A 19,163-nucleotide genomic window follows, 5' to 3' on the forward strand; every position below is an offset into this window, starting at 1 on the left:
ATCAAGAAGATCAAATGGTTGTTTTACTAGTCTTCGTTATTGAAAGTGCGTCATTAACGAAGGTAAACACTATAATCTAATCTTGGGAGGTTGCGTGTCAAAGGATCCGATCACACCGAGTTATATACTCCGGGAGACACGAATCAACCTTTAATGACAACGCTCTTGCGTGATTCTATAGTATTGTGAGATCTTTCTATACTTTATTTTCATCTCTTGTATTTTATTTATTTTATTGTTAATATTTATATTGCAATTATTTTATATCAATGAGAATTTATGCACCATCCAAAATTATTTTTAACATTCTGCAACATTCTGCAGAATTTGAGGACAAGATAGTCAATTAATGGATAATTTATTTAAATAATTTCCAATAACTAACAGCATATACAGGAATTCAAGTGGAGAAAGTGGTCGCTTGCATTCAGATCAACGTTATGGATTACATGGTATATAACAAATTAATGATGAAAAGATGCAGAAAAATTAAAGAATGAAAGAATTGGATCCTAGAAATTACATGAAAAGACTGATATTTAAGTGATGGTACAAATAATAAAAGAATTTGAGGGATGTTTAATCGTTTCTCTAGGAGGTATTGTTGCATTCTGGAGGGACGCCCTGGGGAAACCTCTTTGCGTCTGTGCAGTAATTATATATCATGTAGTTCTTTTGCACCCATTTAAGCCGGTCTTGATTTGCAGTGTCCAGCTCTTGTGAAAGCCAGGAATTAGTAGTGGTGGAAGAAGATGAAGTGCAGGAAGATGCTCCAGAGGTCCAAATGCAAGCATCGGCTTTGAAGTTTCTGTAGGAAGCAGTAAAGGGGGCCTGGCTCCAGTCCGTCTTCACAAGCCCACCTCTTGTCGCCCAATCATCAGCATTCCAGAGACTGGAGTATATCCTCATTGGTTGGCTCTTTGGGAATGCAACGCCAAACGATTCTGAGTTCTTGAACTCTCTAATGGGAGTTCCATCCACAGAGAATCTGAATTATAAACAGAAAAAAAATATATAAGAAAACAAAAACAGAAAAGATGTATAAAAACAAAGATGCATGTATAGGAGTTGGTAAACATACATAATGCGCTGAGGATTCCAAAGAATGGAATATGTATGAAAATCTGCAGTTGGGTCAAACCAGAGATAGAACTGTTGCTCTCTGTTGCCTTTGCCTTGGCTGAAGACATTGGTGTGAAGAATGTAAGGATCGCCACTCAGATTCCCCAAGAACTCGAAGTCTATCTCGTCCCATGCTGATCCTTTTGAGGATAACTGTATATAAATTAACACACACATTAGTTCAAACTCAAAGGATTAACATAAATTTGAATGGATGGTTTTAAGAAAAACATGTACGAAGAGCTAGCAGAAGAGAACTTACATAGTAGGCAGTAACGGTGCCAGCAGAGTTTCCGGAGACAAGCTTGAGCTGCATATCTATCTTTCCAAAGAGAAACTCATTCTTGGACTGGAATCCAGAGCCAGAGGCTTTGTCTAGAGAGAGGCTAAGAAGGTCGCCGTTGTTAAGCATCTTCCCTCGGCCTTCTCCCCACGTGATGTCAAAATCTTGGTAGAAGTTAGCAGCTGTGAGAGCCAGGAAAGAGCTAAGAAGGGTAAGAGCCAGAAACATAAATGGAGCGCTTGAAGAAGCCATGGACAGTGGTATCAAATTAGTCGTGAGATTGGGAGTGGAGTGATTGATGTGGTGAAGCTTGAAGTTGTTTGGTATTTATAGTGAACAAGTGAAGGGAGAATAAAGTGAAGGAAATGCATGGGAAGGTCCAGTCAGCTAATAAGCTGAAGACAGTTGTTGGCAACCTGTCTACAGGTGTTCTATTTAAAAGAAGAGCTTGGAAAAATTTAGCAGTCAAGATCGCACTACCAATTACCAAACGCAACCAAAACCAACATCATTTGTTTTTGTTATCTAATACGCGTTTACATCAGTTTTGAGAAGGAAGTTCAGAATTATTGGTGCTCTGCTCCCACAACTGGCCCATCTATTCTCCCTCTTTCCTTTGTGGGCACCAGCCACCGCCACCGCCTGGGCCCTGCATTATTTCCAACTTATACTCTTTCTTTGTGCAAATGCATGCCGGTTCCAACCAATACTTTCAAACCACAACCACCTCCACGACTCGAGACCCAGCACCTTGAAAAGTGAAATCTCACACGTTTACCTTTATTGGATTCTCCATCTCCATCTCCATCTACATCTAACAATATAGACAAGCAACTTCGTGGATGCTACTTCTAATGAAATGGTAGCATTACTCTTTATTTTATATTAACTCTTGTACCACGTTTACTATATAAATAAAGATAAATCCTCCTGATCAAAATAGAGAGGGAAACAATTCTACAAACACATAATGTCAATCACTTTATATGGTATCAAAGCTTGCTTTGACCAACATCATGGCTTCCTCTTTTACAGACTGTAAAAATAAATCTATAACATTTAATAAATACCATGATGTTAACTATCCTGTGTTTATCGGTAAACTGATAAAACAACATGCTAGAATCCATAGCAACAAATAATGTTCTTAAAATTTTGATAAACACATCAAACAGTTGCTCTCACTTGACAATCATTATTTTTATTTTTTATTTTTTATTTTTTATTTTTTTTACATGTCCACATAAGGGGGGATAAGGGGAATTTGAATTAATAACCTCCATTTCATGAGCCGTGGTCCTCAATTGATTGACTCATCCCTTAGGGTCCTCACTTGACCGATCTGAAGATACACTAATGAATATTGTGTATATTTATAAGAGAGGACCAATTTCTTTATTCACCCATAACTCTACTTCCCATCAAAGTAGGAGTTCATTCAATAGGAATATCACTCATCTTAGTCAACCAACAATTTAATAAGATTAGTATTAAATAACCTTATAAGTTATAACATAAATAAGGTAAACATTAGGCGCACAAAAAATATAATCCATCCTTACTGTTGAAATAATGATGATGCAGAAATAATAACGAAAGCAATATAGAGGAAGCACACAACGAATTTATGGGTAGTTCGGTATTAGATACCTATATCCACCACTTGAAATAGACCTAAGGGCTACATTGTGCTTATTTACTTGATATGTCTACAATACAAAAATCCTTATTTATAGGATAATGAGTAGATACAAATATGGTAATCAAATTCCCTTGATTTGATTACAATCAACCTTTAATATAGAATATTTGATATCAATTTAATATGAAATATACAAAAAATATTATATATTTTTCGTATATTCTAACACTTACTTTAATTTAAACAACTTACTTATGTGTGTCATGGTGGTACTACTATATATCAAAAAGACGACATAGTCTCTTCTATTTAGCACTACATGACTAGCAACATGTTCCCTCATGGTTCATAAGTAAGAAGTGTTTAAAACTATGGTCTAACAAAAATGTCAAATACTATCCATCTTGAGAAATGTTAGGGGTACTACATCTTTTACTAACAGATGCTTACTAAACTGATGTGTAGCTCATTCATTAGGAAAAAAATAAAATAATTAATTAAGAAAAATGTAACGAATACCAATGAATAAGCTACACATCAGTTTAGTAAGCTTCTGTTAATAAAAAAGCTAGTACCCTTAGCATTTGTCTTCTTATATGCAATTATAAAATGACAGAAATTTCCTGTAAACCTGTTTGGAGTAAATATCATTCAACCCATTTAAAATAATGTCAAGTGCATGTCTATAAACATTTAAAATGCACATTAAATTTAATCTAAGTTAATAAATTGTTATTAATGACGTTAAGAATTTAATGTGTCTTTTAAATGTTTATAAACACTTAACACTATTTTAAATAAGTTGTATGATATTTTCTTCGTAAAGGTTTGGAGGAAATTTCTGTCCATTACAAAATGGCCAAAGAAAATCAAAGAGATGTCAAAAGTGTTTAATAACATAAACAATCATTGTTGCAAGAGCTTTACTCTTCTTGTGGGGGCAGTTTTTATTGGATTTAGCACCATTGGGGCTGCAATTTTTGTACTTCTTTTGATTGGATTCGTTTATATATATAAGCATCGTTTGGCATTTGGCAAGTGTGGTATCCGTGTTAGAAGATGTATATCGATTTCAAGCCTTGATTAAGAGCAAGGCCATGATAAAGGGTAAGATAAGAATTGCAGTTGGTTTTTTTTTTTTTTTTTTTCATATTATTATTATTTTAACAATTTTTAGTAACCAAAAGCAGAGGAATTCAATGGAGAAAGTGGTTGCTTATATTCAGATCAACGTTATGGATTACATCGTACAGAACGAATCATTTTTTTTGCCATTGTAATGATGAAAAGAAAACGAAAAAAGAATGAAAGAATTGAGGAATGCATAATGGTTTCTCTAGGAGGAGTTGCACTCTGGAGGGAGGCCCTGGGGAAACCTCTTTGCGTCTGTGCAGTAATTATATATCATGTAGTTCTTTTGCACCCATTTAAGCCTGTCTTGATTTGTAGTGTCCAGCTCTTGTGAAAGCCAGGAATTGGTTGAAGAAGATGAAGCGCAAGAAGATGCTCCAGAAGACCAAATGCAAGCATCAGCTTTGAAGTTTCTGTAGGAAGCAGTAAAGGGTGCTTGGCTCCAGTCTGTCTTCACAAGCCCACCTCTTGTCGCCCAGTCATCGGCATTCCAGAGACTGGAGTATATCCTCATCGGTTGGTTCTTTGGGAATGCAACGCCAATTGATTCTGAGTTCTTGAACTCTCTAATGGGAGTTCCATCCACAGAGAATCTGAATTATAAACAGAAAAAATATATAAGAAAACAAAAACAGAAAAGATGTATAAAAACAAAGATGCATGGATAGAAGGAGTTGGTAAGCATACATAATGCGCTGAGGATTCCAAAGGATGGAATAGGTGTGAAAATCTGCAGTTGGGTCAAACCAGAGATAGAACTGTTGCTCTCTGTTGCCTTTGCCTTGGCTGAAGACATTGGTGTGAAGAATGTAAGGATCGCCACTCAGATTTCCCAAGAACTCGAAGTCTATCTCATCCCATGCCGATCCTTTTGAGGATAACTGTATATAAATTAACACACACATTAGTTCAAACTCAAAGGATTAACATAAATTTGAATTGCTGGTTTTAAGAAAAACATGTACGAAGAGCTAGCAGAAGAGAACTTACATAGTAGGCAGTAACGGTGCCAGCAGAGTTTCCGGAGACAAGCTTGAGCTGCATATCTATCTTTCCAAAGAGAAACTCATTCTTGGACTGGAATCCAGAGCCAGAGGCTTTGTCCAGAGAGAGGCTGAGAAGGTCGCCGTTGTTGGCCATTTTCCCTCTGCCATCTCCCCACGTGATGTCAAAATCTTGGGACAAGTTAGCAGCTGTGAGAGCCAGGAAAGAGCTAAGAAGGGTAAGAGCCAGATACATAAATGGAGCACTTGAAGAAGCCATTGGCAGGAAAGAGATTTGGAAGTGGAGAGATTGATGTGGTGAAGCTTTAAGTCGTTTGGTATTTATAGTAGTGAACAAGTGAAGAGAGAATAAAGTGGAGGAAAGGCATGGGAAGGTCCAGTCATCTGATGAGCTGTACACAGTTGTCTTGTTGGCAGCTATATCAAAAGAAAGAGAATAAAAGATCGCACTACCAAACACGACCAACCATTTATCTAAATACACGTTTACGTGAGTTTTGAGAAGAAGGTGCAAAATGATTTCCCACTCTCGCCCTTTCCTCTGTGGGCACCAGCCAAGCCCCATGGATTTCCAGCTAATATTCTAATTTGGAGCAATAGTACTACCAAATCACAACCACCTCCAGGCTCCACCACTCGAGGTTTAAAGTTTAAAAGCACCTTCGTGGATGATACTTCAAAGTGATATTGAAGAATACCTTACAGAATTCTTAAACAAAATCATATTAATGTTTAAGAATATAAAAAGTATAAATTTCTTCTCTAGTTATATAAAAACACTAGCAACATATACTCATTAGTCCTTCTCTTTCTTATATGTAGGAAAAATCTCCAAAAAAATCACAGAAGTATACTGCAACATATCTCATATTGCTTCCCTAGCTAAGCATTGACAATGCTATAGTCTTTCTTATCTCGTCCTTTTTTTTCTTTTTTCTTTTTTTTCTTTTATTAGAGATTGTGTTAAAATTTTATAAAAAATGAGATTTGGTAAGGTACTTGAATTTTATAAGAAATATGAGGAAACACAGCTGCATGTATACGCTGCGAACCTACGTACGAAGTAAGACCATATAAATTAACCAACCATGCTTGAAAAAGACGTCATCTCTTCTTTCTAGCTCCCACTCATGCTTCTTGATGCTCTTAAAATAATGGCTGCCATGCATGCTAATTATGTCCTAATCGGTGCCAGCTATTATATATATATAAAATGGTCAGACTTGTCTCATTCTGTGTTAGTGAGATAAGGATGTCTGGTGCAGCATAAATTTATTAATTATTACGGATACCAATCCAATGGATTTCTTTCAAACGGGTTACTCTAGTTCTAGAAGAGTCAAAGTTTAGAAATTAGTATTGGCTTTATAAGTTTTATACTATATTTAAAAAATATTTAATTTTTAAATAATTTTAAAAAAAATAATGGAACCGATGGGTCACCCAGGTTGCCGGACATCAAATTTTTTCATAGTGGTTTCGTTTCATGTCTTATTTGTTGGGTGGTCTTGGGCCTAGCTATCTCAACCCCAAAAGTTGATACTAGTGTTGGGTGGTCTTTAGCCTATCTCAACCCCAAAAGCTAGCTTAAGAGGTGAGGCTTTCCTTCACACTTATAAACCGACCACCAGCCTCTTTCACAATCGATGTGGAATAACCCCAACATTATTTTATAGGGAATCTCAAAGCAGTTCTATTTCATTATATTCCATCCATGTCTTAATTCCATTCATTTAATATCACTTTGGTGTCATTAAGATAAGACATGTCATTTCTAGTCAATCTATTTCTATTTCTATATATATGGAAAGTTTTAAAAAAATAATCATATAATAATCCAAAAATTGCAATAGAAAATAAAAAGGGAGGTTTGTGACGATTTTTAAATATTATATACTAGGTAATCTAGTATCCTTATGCATGAAGATAATCAATTCAGTCGAGTTTGTCAATGCAAATAAAATACAACACTTGAATAGGAGCCGCAACTAAACGGAGGGGTGCTTGGGCTGCGAGAACTATCGCTCTGCAACGAAGAGAAAGAGAAGAAGAAGGTCTTCATGGGAGATTTGAAATGTGAGAGGAACTAAGAGACAGAGCTAGAGTGGGAGCGAGAGGACGAACCCGGCCCGGACCCCAACGGCTTCCCCTGGGCTTCGCCATGGCTACGGCGCATAAAATGAGGGAGAAATCGAAACTTAATCCTTAATGGAAAGCGAAATGTTACACTTTTCAAAACTTTTCTCCAAATTTTGCTTCTGGAATGATGTGTCACAATTTCATGTGATTGTGACACATTTTTCAAAATAATAGATAACATTGAATTGTGATATATCATTTGGAGAGCAAATTTTGGAGAAATTTTTTGAGAAGTGTAGCATTCTTCTAGTGGAAAACCCAAACTCATTTTCACTCAGTCACACGACACTATAAAAAAACCCAAACACAAATTAATTAAAGGAAAAAAGTCATGCTATTCTTCAATTTCTCAATCACCTTTTTCATATTTTTTTCAAAAAATAATCATTATATTTGCATGACTCTCATATTCTCTATTTTAAAGTCACTATTAGATCTCCTACAGGTCTAATGGTAAATTTGAAGAAAAAAATATAGTTGTAGATGGCAAAATATTATTTCTCAAAGGAAAATGGACCTAATATTACTTCATTCTCATCCATCTATTTTTCAAATCCACGATTAGATCCATATAAGTGATCGATATAACCCACATTACAATGTCCTCAATGGTGGAACTGCCCTTGAGCTTGGAGGGACAAAAGTCTCCCAAAATTTTTAAAAACCTCTAAAATTTTAAAATTTCTCATAAATTTTATTTTATTTTTTATTTTTTTAATGAGTTCCACCCACAAAAATTAACCCTTTTTTACTCTTAAAGATCTTCATTTTTTAAGTTGTCACTCTTCATCTAAAAATCGTGGTTTTGCCCCTAAATGTCCTCCTTAAACTATTACTCAATTGACAATGCTCTCTAATGATGAAATATCCTTGATATATATATATTAAAAAGTTTACATCTTCAAATAGAATTTAATAGAAAATCTTAATGGAAGATACTGAAATACCAAAAATACCCTTATTTTTAAAAAAAATTACAAAGTTACCCGTGGGTCACCTTGTGGCCCACTTGGGTTCGAGATGTATAAGATGTTTCTTCTAATAGGTTGTAGACTTCGGGCTTGTTTGGGAATTAACACCAATGTTTCCAACTATTTTTTTTTTGACACTATTAAAACTCAACTAAATTCAAAAAATTTCAACTCAATTAATAAAATCAATAATAAAATTTTAAAAAATAAAGAAGTTTTTATATTTAGGGGTAGTGGCTGGACCACCCCTAAGAGTCTAGGGGTAGCTCTGCCAACCCCCATTAGTTTTGAGAGTAATCAATCCACCCCCAAGCACTTTTTGGGGTGGCCGAGTGGTTTTTTGGGGGTGGCCGTTTCAAGGGTGGCCAAGTCACTCAAAAATATTGGAGGCAATTTTCTATCTTTTTGTTTTTTTGTAATCTTTTTTAAAAAAAAATTAAAATTATATTTTTTTATGATTTTATTTTATATTTTTTAAACCACCCAAACATAATCTCAATTTTTATTATTTTTTTTTTTTGACAATTTTGAATTGAATTGAAAAGAATTAAAACAATTTTGAATTGAATTAAAAAGAATTAAATTTTAACATAATGGGTGAAATTGCAAATTTTTAAAAGGTGAGGTCCTGCCATTAAGAGTTTTTAGAGTTGATTTGCAGCGTCAACATTTTATAGGACTTCAAGTGTTGGTCAAAATCTTGCGGAAGACACAAGTTGACGCAATTTTGAAGAATTCTGATTGGGTGGGTGATTAATAATCACCTTTTTTATGCCCCTAACTACATAATTAGAGGACAGAATAGTCAATTAAATGGGCTCAGATGCATGCTCACGTATGAGCGTATCACTTCTCAGTGGTGATGTTCTGAGTGCTATTAATTTCCCACTTCTTCAATTAAATAGTCTACATATGCGTATTTAATTGTTTTTTAATGGATACAAGTTTATTTATTTTAACAATTTCCAATAATTAACTAACAGCAGAGGATTTCAATGGAGAAAGTGGTCGCTTGTATAACAGAGAACCTTATGGATTACATGATATATAACGAAAAAAGAATGAAAAGAATTGGATCCTAGAAATTACATGAATAGACTAATCATGCAAATAGTAAAAGAATTTGATGGTTTCTCTAGGAGGTGTTGCATTCTGGAGGGAGGCCCTGGGGAAATCTCTTTGCGTCTGTGCAGTAATTATAAATCATGTAGTTCTTTTGCACCCATTTAAGCCTGTCTTGATTTGCAGTGTCCAGCTCTTGTGAAAGCCAGGAATTAGTAGTGGTGGAAGAAGATGAAGTGCAGGAAGATGCTCCAGAGGACCAAATGCAAGCATCGGCTTTGAAGTTTCTGTAGGAAGCAGTAAAGGGTGCTTGGCTCCAGTCTGTCTTCACAAGCCCACCTCTTGTCGCCCAATCATCGGCATTCCAGAGACTGGAGTATATCCTCATCGGTTGGTTCTTTGGGAATGGAACGCCAATTGATTCTGAGTTCTTGAACTCTCTAATGGGAGTTCCATCCACAGAGAATCTGAATTATGAACAGAAAAAATATATAAGAAAACAAAAACACAAAAGATGTATAAAAGAGAAAGATGCATAGTTAGAAGGAGTTGGTAAACATACATAATGCGCTGGGGATTCCAAAGGATGGAATATGTGTGAAAATCAGCAGTTGGGTCAAACCAGAGATAGAACTGTTGCTCTCTGTTGCCTTTGCCTTGGCTGAAGACATTGGTGTGAAGAATGTAAGGATCGCCACTCAGATTCCCCAAGAACTCGAAGTCTATCTCGTCCCATGCTGATCCTTTTGAGGATAACTATCGTATGTAAACACAAACATTAATTCAAAGGAGCATAAATTTGAAATGATGGTTTTGAGGAAAATATATACGGATAGCAGAACAACTTACATAATAAGCAGTAACGGTGCCAGCAGAGTTTCCAGAGACAAGCTTGATCTGCATATCTATCTTTCCAAAAAGAAACTCATTCTTGGACTGGAATCCAGAGCCAGAGGCTTTGTCTAGAGAGAGGCTAAGAAGGTCGCCGTTGTTAAGCATCTTCCCTCTGCCATCTCCCCACGTGATGTCAAAGTCTTGGTAGAAGTTAGCAGCTGTGAGAGCCAGGAAAGAACTAAGAAGGGTAAGAGCCAGAAACACAAATGGAGCACTTGAAGAAGCCATGGGCAGTGGTATCAAAGTAGTGGTGAGATTGGAAGTGGAGAGATTGATGTGGTGAAGCTTGAAGTTGTTTGGTATTTATAGTAGTGAACAAGTGAATATAGAGAGAATAAAGTGGAGGAAAGGCATGGAAGGTCCAGTCAGCTAATGAGCTGTACACAGTTGTCTTGTTGGCAGCTATATCAAAAGAAAGAGAATAAAAGATCGCACTACTAAACACGACCAACCATTTATCTAAATACACGTTTACGTGAGTTTTGAGAAGAAAGGGCAAAATGATTTCCTCTGTGACTCTGGGCACCAGCCAAGGCCCATGGATTTCCAGCTAATATTCTAATTTGGAGCAATAGTACTACCAAATCACAACCACCTCCACCACTTGAGGTTTAAAGTTTAAACGCACCTTCCTGGATGATACTTCAAAGTGATATGGAAGAATACCTTACAGAATTCTGAAACAATATCATGCATATTAATGTTTAAGAATATAAAAAGTATAAATTTCTTCTCTAGTTATATAAAAACACTAGCAACATATACTCAATAGTCCTCCTCTTTCTTATATATAAGAAAAATTTCCAAAAAAATCTCAAAAGTATACTGCAATACGTCTCACATTGCTTCCCTAAGCATTGACAATGCTATAGTGGGAAGCACTTTAGCTTTCATATAACTTTTTTATTCATATTTTTAACACAAATATTTCTCTCTTATCTGAACTTGAATTTTATAAGAAATACGAGGAAACACAGCTGCATGTATACGCTGCAAACCTACGAAGTAAGACCATATAAATTAACCAACCATGCTTGAAAAAGACGTCATCTCTTCTCTCTCCCACCCATGCTTGTTGATGTTCTTAAAATAATGGCTGCCATGCATGCTAATTATGCCTAATCGGTGCCAGCTATTATATATATATATATGGTCAGACTTGTCTCATTCTGTTAAGGATATTGTTGTCCTGCAACATAAATTTATTAATTATTACGGATACCAATCCAATGGATTTCTTTCAAACGGGTTACTCTAGTTCTAGAAGAGTCAAAGTTTAGAAATTAGTATTGGTTTTATAAGTTTTATACTATATTTAAAAAAATAATGGAACCCATGGGTCACCCGTGTTGGCCCGACATCAATTTTTTTTCTCTTTAGTCATTATTAATTTTTGGGGAAACTTCAGAAAGCCCCCTGAAGTTCCAGCCGTTTTGACATACTCCCTGAATTTTCAAAACTCTCACTTAGGCACCCTAAACTTTGGTTTTCTCTCACTTTGGACCCTTTTAACGTTAAAGTCAAACAATTTGACTTTTTATACACATTTTACCCTCCCCAAAATTACTTCGTTTTGTGTCCTAAAACTACAACACCTACCCAATACAAAACAACGTCGTTTTAAGCATTAATTATTATTTAAAAAAAAAAAAAAAAAAAAAAAAGCAAAATAAATAAATAATAAATAATAAAAAGAATAAAAAAATAATAATAATAATGCCTAAAACGATGTTGTTTTCGGCTGGGTAGGTATTGTAGTTTTAGGACACAAAACGAATTAGTTTTGGGGGAGGGTAAAATGGGTATAAAAAGTTAAAATGGTCAAAGTGAGAGAAAACCAAAGTTCAGGGGGCCTAAGTGAAAGTTTTAAAAATTCGTGGGGGGTATGTCAAAACGGTTGGAAGTTCAGGGGGGCTTTCTGAAGTTTCCCCTTATTTTTTTAAAACAATTTTTAAATATGAGTATTTTGGCATTATATATCTATTATGATTTAACAGAAAATTGGAACAAATCAATGACATTGCTAACTTGATAGTTTCTAAAGTTCAAAGAGATGATTAAAAAAAAAAAAAATCCTAAAACAACAATGCAACTAAATAAAAGCCCAAAATAATAATGATGTGTGGTGTGAAAGTTGCTTGAATAACATTCCCATCAATTTTGCCACCGCCTTTTTAGCATGAAATTTTTTCTTGAACTCCACATATGCATATCCTCTTGGAAGATTGACAGCTCACAACATCATCCATTGGCACCTCCACACTAACAACTTTGCCAAAGCCACTTAATATTTCTTTTAGGCAATAGACCCATGACCTATAGGAGCTTGAAGTTCCCTCTTTTTATATAGAACCTCAAAGTGGCTCTATTTTATTATATTCCATGTACCAATTACATTCATTTAATATTCTTTTGGTGTCATCGAGATAAGAGATGTCGTTTCTAGTCTATCTATTTTTATTTCGATATATATGGAAAGTTAAAAAAAACATCATTATATAATAATCCATAAATTGCAATAGAAAATAAAAATGGAGGTTTGTGATGATTTTTAAATATTATATACTAGATAATCTAGTATCCTTATGCATGAAGATAATCAATTCGATCGAGTTTGTCAATGCGAATAAAATACAACACTTGAATAGGAGCTGGGGCTAAATGGAGGGGTGCTTGGGCTGCGAGAACTATTGCTCCGCGACAAAGAGAAAGAGGAGAAGAAGTCTTTGGGGGATTTGAAATGAGAGACGGAGCTAGAGTGGGAGCGAGAGGGCGAGCCCGACCCGGACCTCGACTGAGGTGACCGACGGCCTCTCCTTGCATGGCTTCGCCATGGCTACCGCGCATGAAATGAGGGAGAAATCGAAACTTAATCCTTAATGGAAAGAGAAATGTTACACTTTTCAAAACTTTTCTCTAAATTTTGCTCCTCGAATGATGTGTTACAATTCCATGAGATAGGGACACATTTTTCAAAATAATGTGATACATCATTTGGAGAGCAAATTTTGGATAAATGTTTTGGGAAGTATAGCATTCCTCTAATGGAAAACCCAAACTCGTTTTCACTCCTTCACATGACACTATAAAAAAACCCAAACACAAATTAATAAAAGGAAAAGAGTCATGTTATTCTTCAATTTCTCATTCATCTTTTTCATATTTTTTAAAAAATAATCATTATATTTGTATGACTCACGTATTCTCTTTTTTTAAAAGTCACTATTAGATCTCCTACAGATCTAGATGTAGATGGAAAAAATATTATTTCTCAAAGGGAAATGGACCTAGTATTACTTCATATCTCATCCATCTATTTTTCAAATCCACTATTGGATCTGTATAACCCACATTACAATGTCCTCAGTGGTTGAATTGTCCTTGACCTTAATGGGTGGGACAAAAGTCCCCCAAAATTTTTAAAAACCTCTAAAATTTTAAAATTTCTCATAAATTTTATGGTTTTTTTTTTTAAAAAAATTTTTTTAATGAGTTCGACCCCCAAAAATTAACTTTCTTTACTCTTAAATATTTTCAATTTTTACCTATGTCCCTCTTCATCTCAAAATCGTGGTTTTGCCTCTAAATGTCCTCCTTAAACTATTCTCCAATTGACAATATCCTCCAAACTTTTAATTGATAACAGAGGAGAAACAATACATTTCGTTAGTTAGGTGGGTACTTTCAAAATACCAAAAAATTGACAATGCTCTCTAATGATGAAATATCCTTGATAATTTTTGGTTTTGTTTTTTTAAAAAAAAAAAAAAAAAAGAAAAGAAAAAAAAAGACACTGAAATACCAAAAATACCCTTATTTTTTAAAAAATTTACAAAGTTACCCGTGGGTCACCTTGTGGCCTACTTGGGTCCAAGATGTATAAGATGTTTCTTCTGATGGGTTGTAGACTTCGCGCTTGTTTGGGAACAACACTTTTCCCAACTCTTCTCAATTTTTTTTTTTTGTTGATTTGACACTATTAACACTCGAGTCGTGCTATGCAGCTACCAAATTGAGGTAGCCTAACGTCGGCCAAATATTAAAAAATAATAATTAAAAAAATTATGTTTTTTTTTTTTTTTGTTAATTAAATTTGTATGAGCTAATATTTAGGTTATAATGCCTCAAAACTTGTTTTTGGATTCAAAACTAAAACTTAGAGGTGGAAGGTTAGCCCTTTAGGAATGGTATCACCCAAAAGGGATTTGATCATCCTAAATTTGGTGCTAATACCTAAATTTTGGTGCTAATGCCTCAAATTTGGTGATAATACCTCAAATTTGGATTCTCCTTGTAACATATTTCTTCTTCAATTAAAAAAAAAAAAAAAGGAAAAGGAAAAATGGCTGACGCTTGGTTGACAATTTTGGTAGCCGGAAATCTCTACTCATTAACACTTAACTAAACTAAAAAATTTTCAACTCAACTAATAAAAATCATTAAAATTTTTTTAAAAAATTAAGAAAATTAAAAAACATATATTTAGGGGGTAGTGGCTAGACCACCCCTAAGAGTCTAGGGGTGGCTCTGCCAACCCCCATTAGTTTCGAAGGTGGTCGATCCACCCCAAGCACTTTTTGGAGTGGCAAAGGTTTTTTGGGGGTGGCCATTTCAAGGGTGACTGAATCACTAAAAAATATTGGGGGCAATTTTTTATCTTTTTTTTTTAATTTTAAATTATATTTTTTATGATTTGATTTTATATTTTTTAAACCACTCAACCATTGGGACAAAATTTTTCTTCAAATTAGGTTGGAAGAATTTCCTTCAATCTAATATATAAAAGTGACATGTGTCCATTTTAGAGTTTAGGGAGAGCCTGCTATACGGTGAGGACCTGCCATATATAATGGGTGAAATTGCAAATCTTTAAAAGGTGAGGACCCACCATTAAGAGTTTTTAGAGTTTAGGGGGAACATGATCCCCTCATGGACTGGAGAATATTCTGTTCATGACTAGGATTTCCTATTGTTACAAATGGGATACATATCCCATTAATAAAAATAATAATAAAATTTTATTTTAAATTAAAAAAATTAATAAAAAAATAAGAAAAAATAAGGGGTAGCCGGCCACCTCCATTTTGGGTAGGGAGCCACCCCCAAGGGCTGGACTGGGGGTGGTTCGGCCACCCCCATCTTGCGAAAGGGGGGTGGCCAAACCACCCCCAAGAGCCTTGGGGGTGGCTCACCCCCTCTGTGCCATGGGCTGGCCGGCCAACCCATTTTTCTTTCTTTTTTTTTTCTTTTTTTTTTAACTTGGCCCTTGGGAGTGGCTGAACCACCCCCAAGGGCCATTCAGGGGTGGCCGAGCCACCCCAAGGCTCTTGGGGGTGGTTCAGCCACCCCCTTTTGCAAGATGGGGGTGGCCGAACCACCCCCAGGCCGGCCATTGGGGGTGGCTTGAGCCACCTCCTACCCAAAATGGGGGTGGCCAGCCATCCCCTATGGTGGCCAGACACTCTTTTTTTTTTTTTTTTTTTTTTTAATTTAATATATATATATATATATATATATATATATATATATATTAGTGAGATATGTATCCTATTTGTGGTCATAGGATTTCTAAGAAGAAATCTAGCAATGAATTAGATATTTTTAGTCCATAATAAATTGGAGAGGATCCTGTTTCAATTTAGAGAGGGCAAAGAAAAACTCGAATTGTATTTCGTTGACAAGTTTTGCAGCGTCAACATTTCATATGACTCAAGTGTTTGTCAAAATGCTGCGGAAGACACAAGTTGACGCAATTTTGAAGAATTCTGATTGGGTGGGTGATTAATAATCACCTTTTTTATGCCCCTAACTACATAATTAGAGGACAGAATAGTCAATTAAATGGGCTCAGATGCATGCTCACGTATGAGCGTATCACTTCTCAGTGGTGATGTTCTGAGTGCTATTAATTTCCCACTTCTTCAATTAAATAGTCTACATATGCGTATTTAATTGTTTTTTAATGGATACAAGTTTATTTATTTTAACAATTTCCAATAATTAACTAACAGCAGAGGATTTCAATGGAGAAAGTGGTCGCTTGTATAACAGAGAACCTTATGGATTACATGATATATAACGAAAAAAGAATGAAAAGAATTGGATCCTAGAAATTACATGAATAGACTAATCATGCAAATAGTAAAAGAATTTGATGGTTTCTCTAGGAGGTGTTGCATTCTGGAGGGAGGCCCTGGGGAAATCTCTTTGCGTCTGTGCAGTAATTATAAATCATGTAGTTCTTTTGCACCCATTTAAGCCTGTCTTGATTTGCAGTGTCCAGCTCTTGTGAAAGCCAGGAATTAGTAGTGGTGGAAGAAGATGAAGTGCAGGAAGATGCTCCAGAGGACCAAATGCAAGCATCGGCTTTGAAGTTTCTGTAGGAAGCAGTAAAGGGTGCTTGGCTCCAGTCTGTCTTCACAAGCCCACCTCTTGTCGCCCAATCATCGGCATTCCAGAGACTGGAGTATATCCTCATCGGTTGGTTCTTTGGGAATGGAACGCCAATTGATTCTGAGTTCTTGAACTCTCTAATGGGAGTTCCATCCACAGAGAATCTGAATTATGAACAGAAAAAATATATAAGAAAACAAAAACACAAAAGATGTATAAAAGAGAAAGATGCGTGGTTAGGAGTTGGTAAACATACATAATGCGCTGGGGATTCCAAAGGATGGAATATGTGTGAAAATCAGCAGTTGGGTCAAACCAGAGATAGAACTGTTGCTCTCTGTTGCCTTTGCCTTGGCTGAAGACATTGGTGTGAAGAATGTAAGGATCGCCACTCAGATTCCCCAAGAACTCGAAGTCTATCTCGTCCCATGCTGATCCTTTTGAGGATAACTATACGTATGTAAACACAAACATTAATTCAAAGGAGCATAAATTTGAAATGATGGTTTTGAGGAAAATATATACGGATAGCAGAACAACTTACATAATAAGCGGTAACGGTGCCAGCAGAGTTTCCAGAGACAAGCCTGATCTGCATATCTATCTTTCCAAAAAGAAACTCATTCTTGGACTGGAATCCAGAGCCAGAGGCTTTGTCTAGAGAGAGGCTAAGAAGGTCGCCGTTGTTAAGCATCTTCCCTCTGCCATCTCCCCACGTGATGTCAAAGTCTTGGTAGAAGTTAGCAGCTGTGAGAGCCAGGAAAGAACTAAGAAGGGTAAGAGCCAGAAACACAAATGGAGCACTTGAAGAAGCCATGGGCAGTGGTATCAAAGTAGTGGTGAGATTGGAAGTGGAGAGATTGATGTGGTGAAGCTTGAAGTTGTTTGGTATTTATAGTAGTGAACAAGTGAATATAGAGAGAATAAAGTGGAGGAAAGGCATGGAAGGTCCGGTCAGCTAATGAGCTGTACACAGTTGTCTTGTTGGCAGCTATATCAAAAGAAAGAGAATAAAAGATCGCACTACCAAACACGACCAACCATTTATCTAAATACACGTTTACGTGAGTTTTGAGAAGAAAGGGCAAAATGATTTCCTCTGTGACTGTGGGCACCAGCCAAGCCCCATGGATTTCCAGCTAATATTTTAATTTGGAGCAATAGTACTACCAAATCACAACCACCTCCACCACTCGAGGTTCAAAGTTTAAACGCACCTTCGTGGATGATATTTCAAAGTGATATGGAAGAATATAAAATGTAGAAATTTCTTCTATAGTTATATAAAAACACTAGCAACAATACTCAATAGTCCTTCTCTTTCTTATATGTAAGAAAATTCTCTAAAAAAATCACAAAAGTATACTACAAGAAGTTTTATTACTTCCCTAAGCATCGACAATGCTATAGTGGTAAGAACTTTATCTTTTCTATAGTTTTTTATTCATATTTTTAACATAAATATTTCTCTCTTATCTCATCCTTTTTTGTCTTTTCTTAGAAATTGTGTTAAAATTTTATAAAAAATGTGAAATTTGGTAAGCAACTTGTATTTTAAAAGAAATATGAGGAAACATAGCTCCATGTATATGCTGCGAACCTACAAAGTAAGACCCTATAAATTAGGGTTAATTATCTTTTTAGTATCTAGATTTTTACTTTTTTTTATTATTTTTCATTTAGGTTTCAATTCGTATCACAAAGAGTACATGACTTATGAGTAAATACAAATTTCATACCTCTGTCATTATTCTATTAGCTAAATTAACGGACTGCTATGGGAGTGGTTTCGGCCACCCCTACAGCCCGTCTGGGGGTGGCCAAACCACTTATAAGACCGTTGGAGTGGTTCGGTCACCCCAAATGACTAAAAAGAAGTGGCCAAAACCACTCCTAAAGGCATTGGGAGTGGCTAGGGGTGGTCAAACCACATTGCAGTGCATTAGTTTAGCTAACAAAATAATAATTAAGATATTAAATTGGTATTTACCCATAAATCAAATATTATTTGTCATAATACAGATAAAAGCGTAGGTGAAAAAAAATAATTACCCCTTTAAATTAACTAACCATCAACCATGCTTGAAAAGGACGTCATCTCTTCTCTCTCTCCCACCATGCTTCTTGATGTTCTTAAAATAATGGCTGCATGCATGCTAATTTATGTCCTAATCTGTGCCAGCTATTATATATATATATAATGGTCAGACTTGTCTCATTCTGTCTTAGTCAGATAAGGATGTTGTGCTGCAGCATAAATTTATTAATTATTACGGATACCAATCCAATGGATTTCTTTCAAACGGGTTACTCTAGTTCTAGAAGAGTCAAAGTTTAGAAATTAATATTGGTTTTATAAGTTTTATACTATATTTTAAAAAAATAATGGAACCCATGGGTCACCCGGGTTGGCCCGACATCAAATTTTTTTCTCTTCAGTTATTATTATTTTTTAAAACAATTTTTAAATATGTGTATTTTCGCATTATATATCTATTAGGATTTAACAGAAAATTAGAACA

General features: G+C 35.5%; 4 protein-coding genes across 4 annotated transcripts; all 4 read right to left on the reverse strand.

Moving 5' to 3' along the window:
* Positions 1-424: 424 nt before the first annotated feature.
* On the reverse strand, positions 425-1,657 carry LOC132189378 (putative xyloglucan endotransglucosylase/hydrolase protein 23). The gene is made up of 3 exons (XM_059604101.1): positions 1,385-1,657; positions 1,082-1,275; positions 425-988 (listed from the first exon to the last, which is right to left on the reverse strand). Exons 1-3 carry the CDS (start codon positions 1,655-1,657, stop codon positions 592-594), a joined length of 864 nt encoding a protein of 287 aa, XP_059460084.1. The 3' UTR covers positions 425-591.
* Positions 1,658-4,264: 2,607 nt separating this feature from the next.
* Positions 4,265-5,441, reverse strand: LOC132189327 (putative xyloglucan endotransglucosylase/hydrolase protein 23). Its single transcript, XM_059604020.2, has 3 exons — positions 5,169-5,441; positions 4,866-5,059; positions 4,265-4,771 (listed from the first exon to the last, which is right to left on the reverse strand). Exons 1-3 carry the CDS (start codon positions 5,439-5,441, stop codon positions 4,384-4,386), a joined length of 855 nt encoding a protein of 284 aa, XP_059460003.1. The 3' UTR covers positions 4,265-4,383.
* Positions 5,442-9,303: 3,862 nt separating this feature from the next.
* Positions 9,304-10,519, reverse strand: LOC132189291 (putative xyloglucan endotransglucosylase/hydrolase protein 23). The gene is made up of 3 exons (XM_059603959.2): positions 10,204-10,519; positions 9,917-10,110; positions 9,304-9,821 (listed from the first exon to the last, which is right to left on the reverse strand). The coding sequence occupies exons 1-3, from the start codon at positions 10,474-10,476 to the stop codon at positions 9,428-9,430; spliced, it is 861 nt and encodes a 286-aa protein (XP_059459942.2). The 5' UTR covers positions 10,477-10,519; the 3' UTR covers positions 9,304-9,427.
* Positions 10,520-16,287: 5,768 nt separating this feature from the next.
* On the reverse strand, positions 16,288-17,501 carry LOC132189178 (putative xyloglucan endotransglucosylase/hydrolase protein 23). Its single transcript, XM_059603770.2, has 3 exons — positions 17,186-17,501; positions 16,898-17,091; positions 16,288-16,805 (listed from the first exon to the last, which is right to left on the reverse strand). Exons 1-3 carry the CDS (start codon positions 17,456-17,458, stop codon positions 16,412-16,414), a joined length of 861 nt encoding a protein of 286 aa, XP_059459753.2. The 5' UTR covers positions 17,459-17,501; the 3' UTR covers positions 16,288-16,411.
* Positions 17,502-19,163: the final 1,662 nt, after the last annotated feature.

Source organism: Corylus avellana, chromosome 9 (genome assembly GCF_965113065.1).
Source record: "Corylus avellana chromosome 9, dhCorAvel1.hap1.2, whole genome shotgun sequence".
Lineage (NCBI taxonomy): Eukaryota > Viridiplantae > Streptophyta > Magnoliopsida > Fagales > Betulaceae > Corylus > Corylus avellana.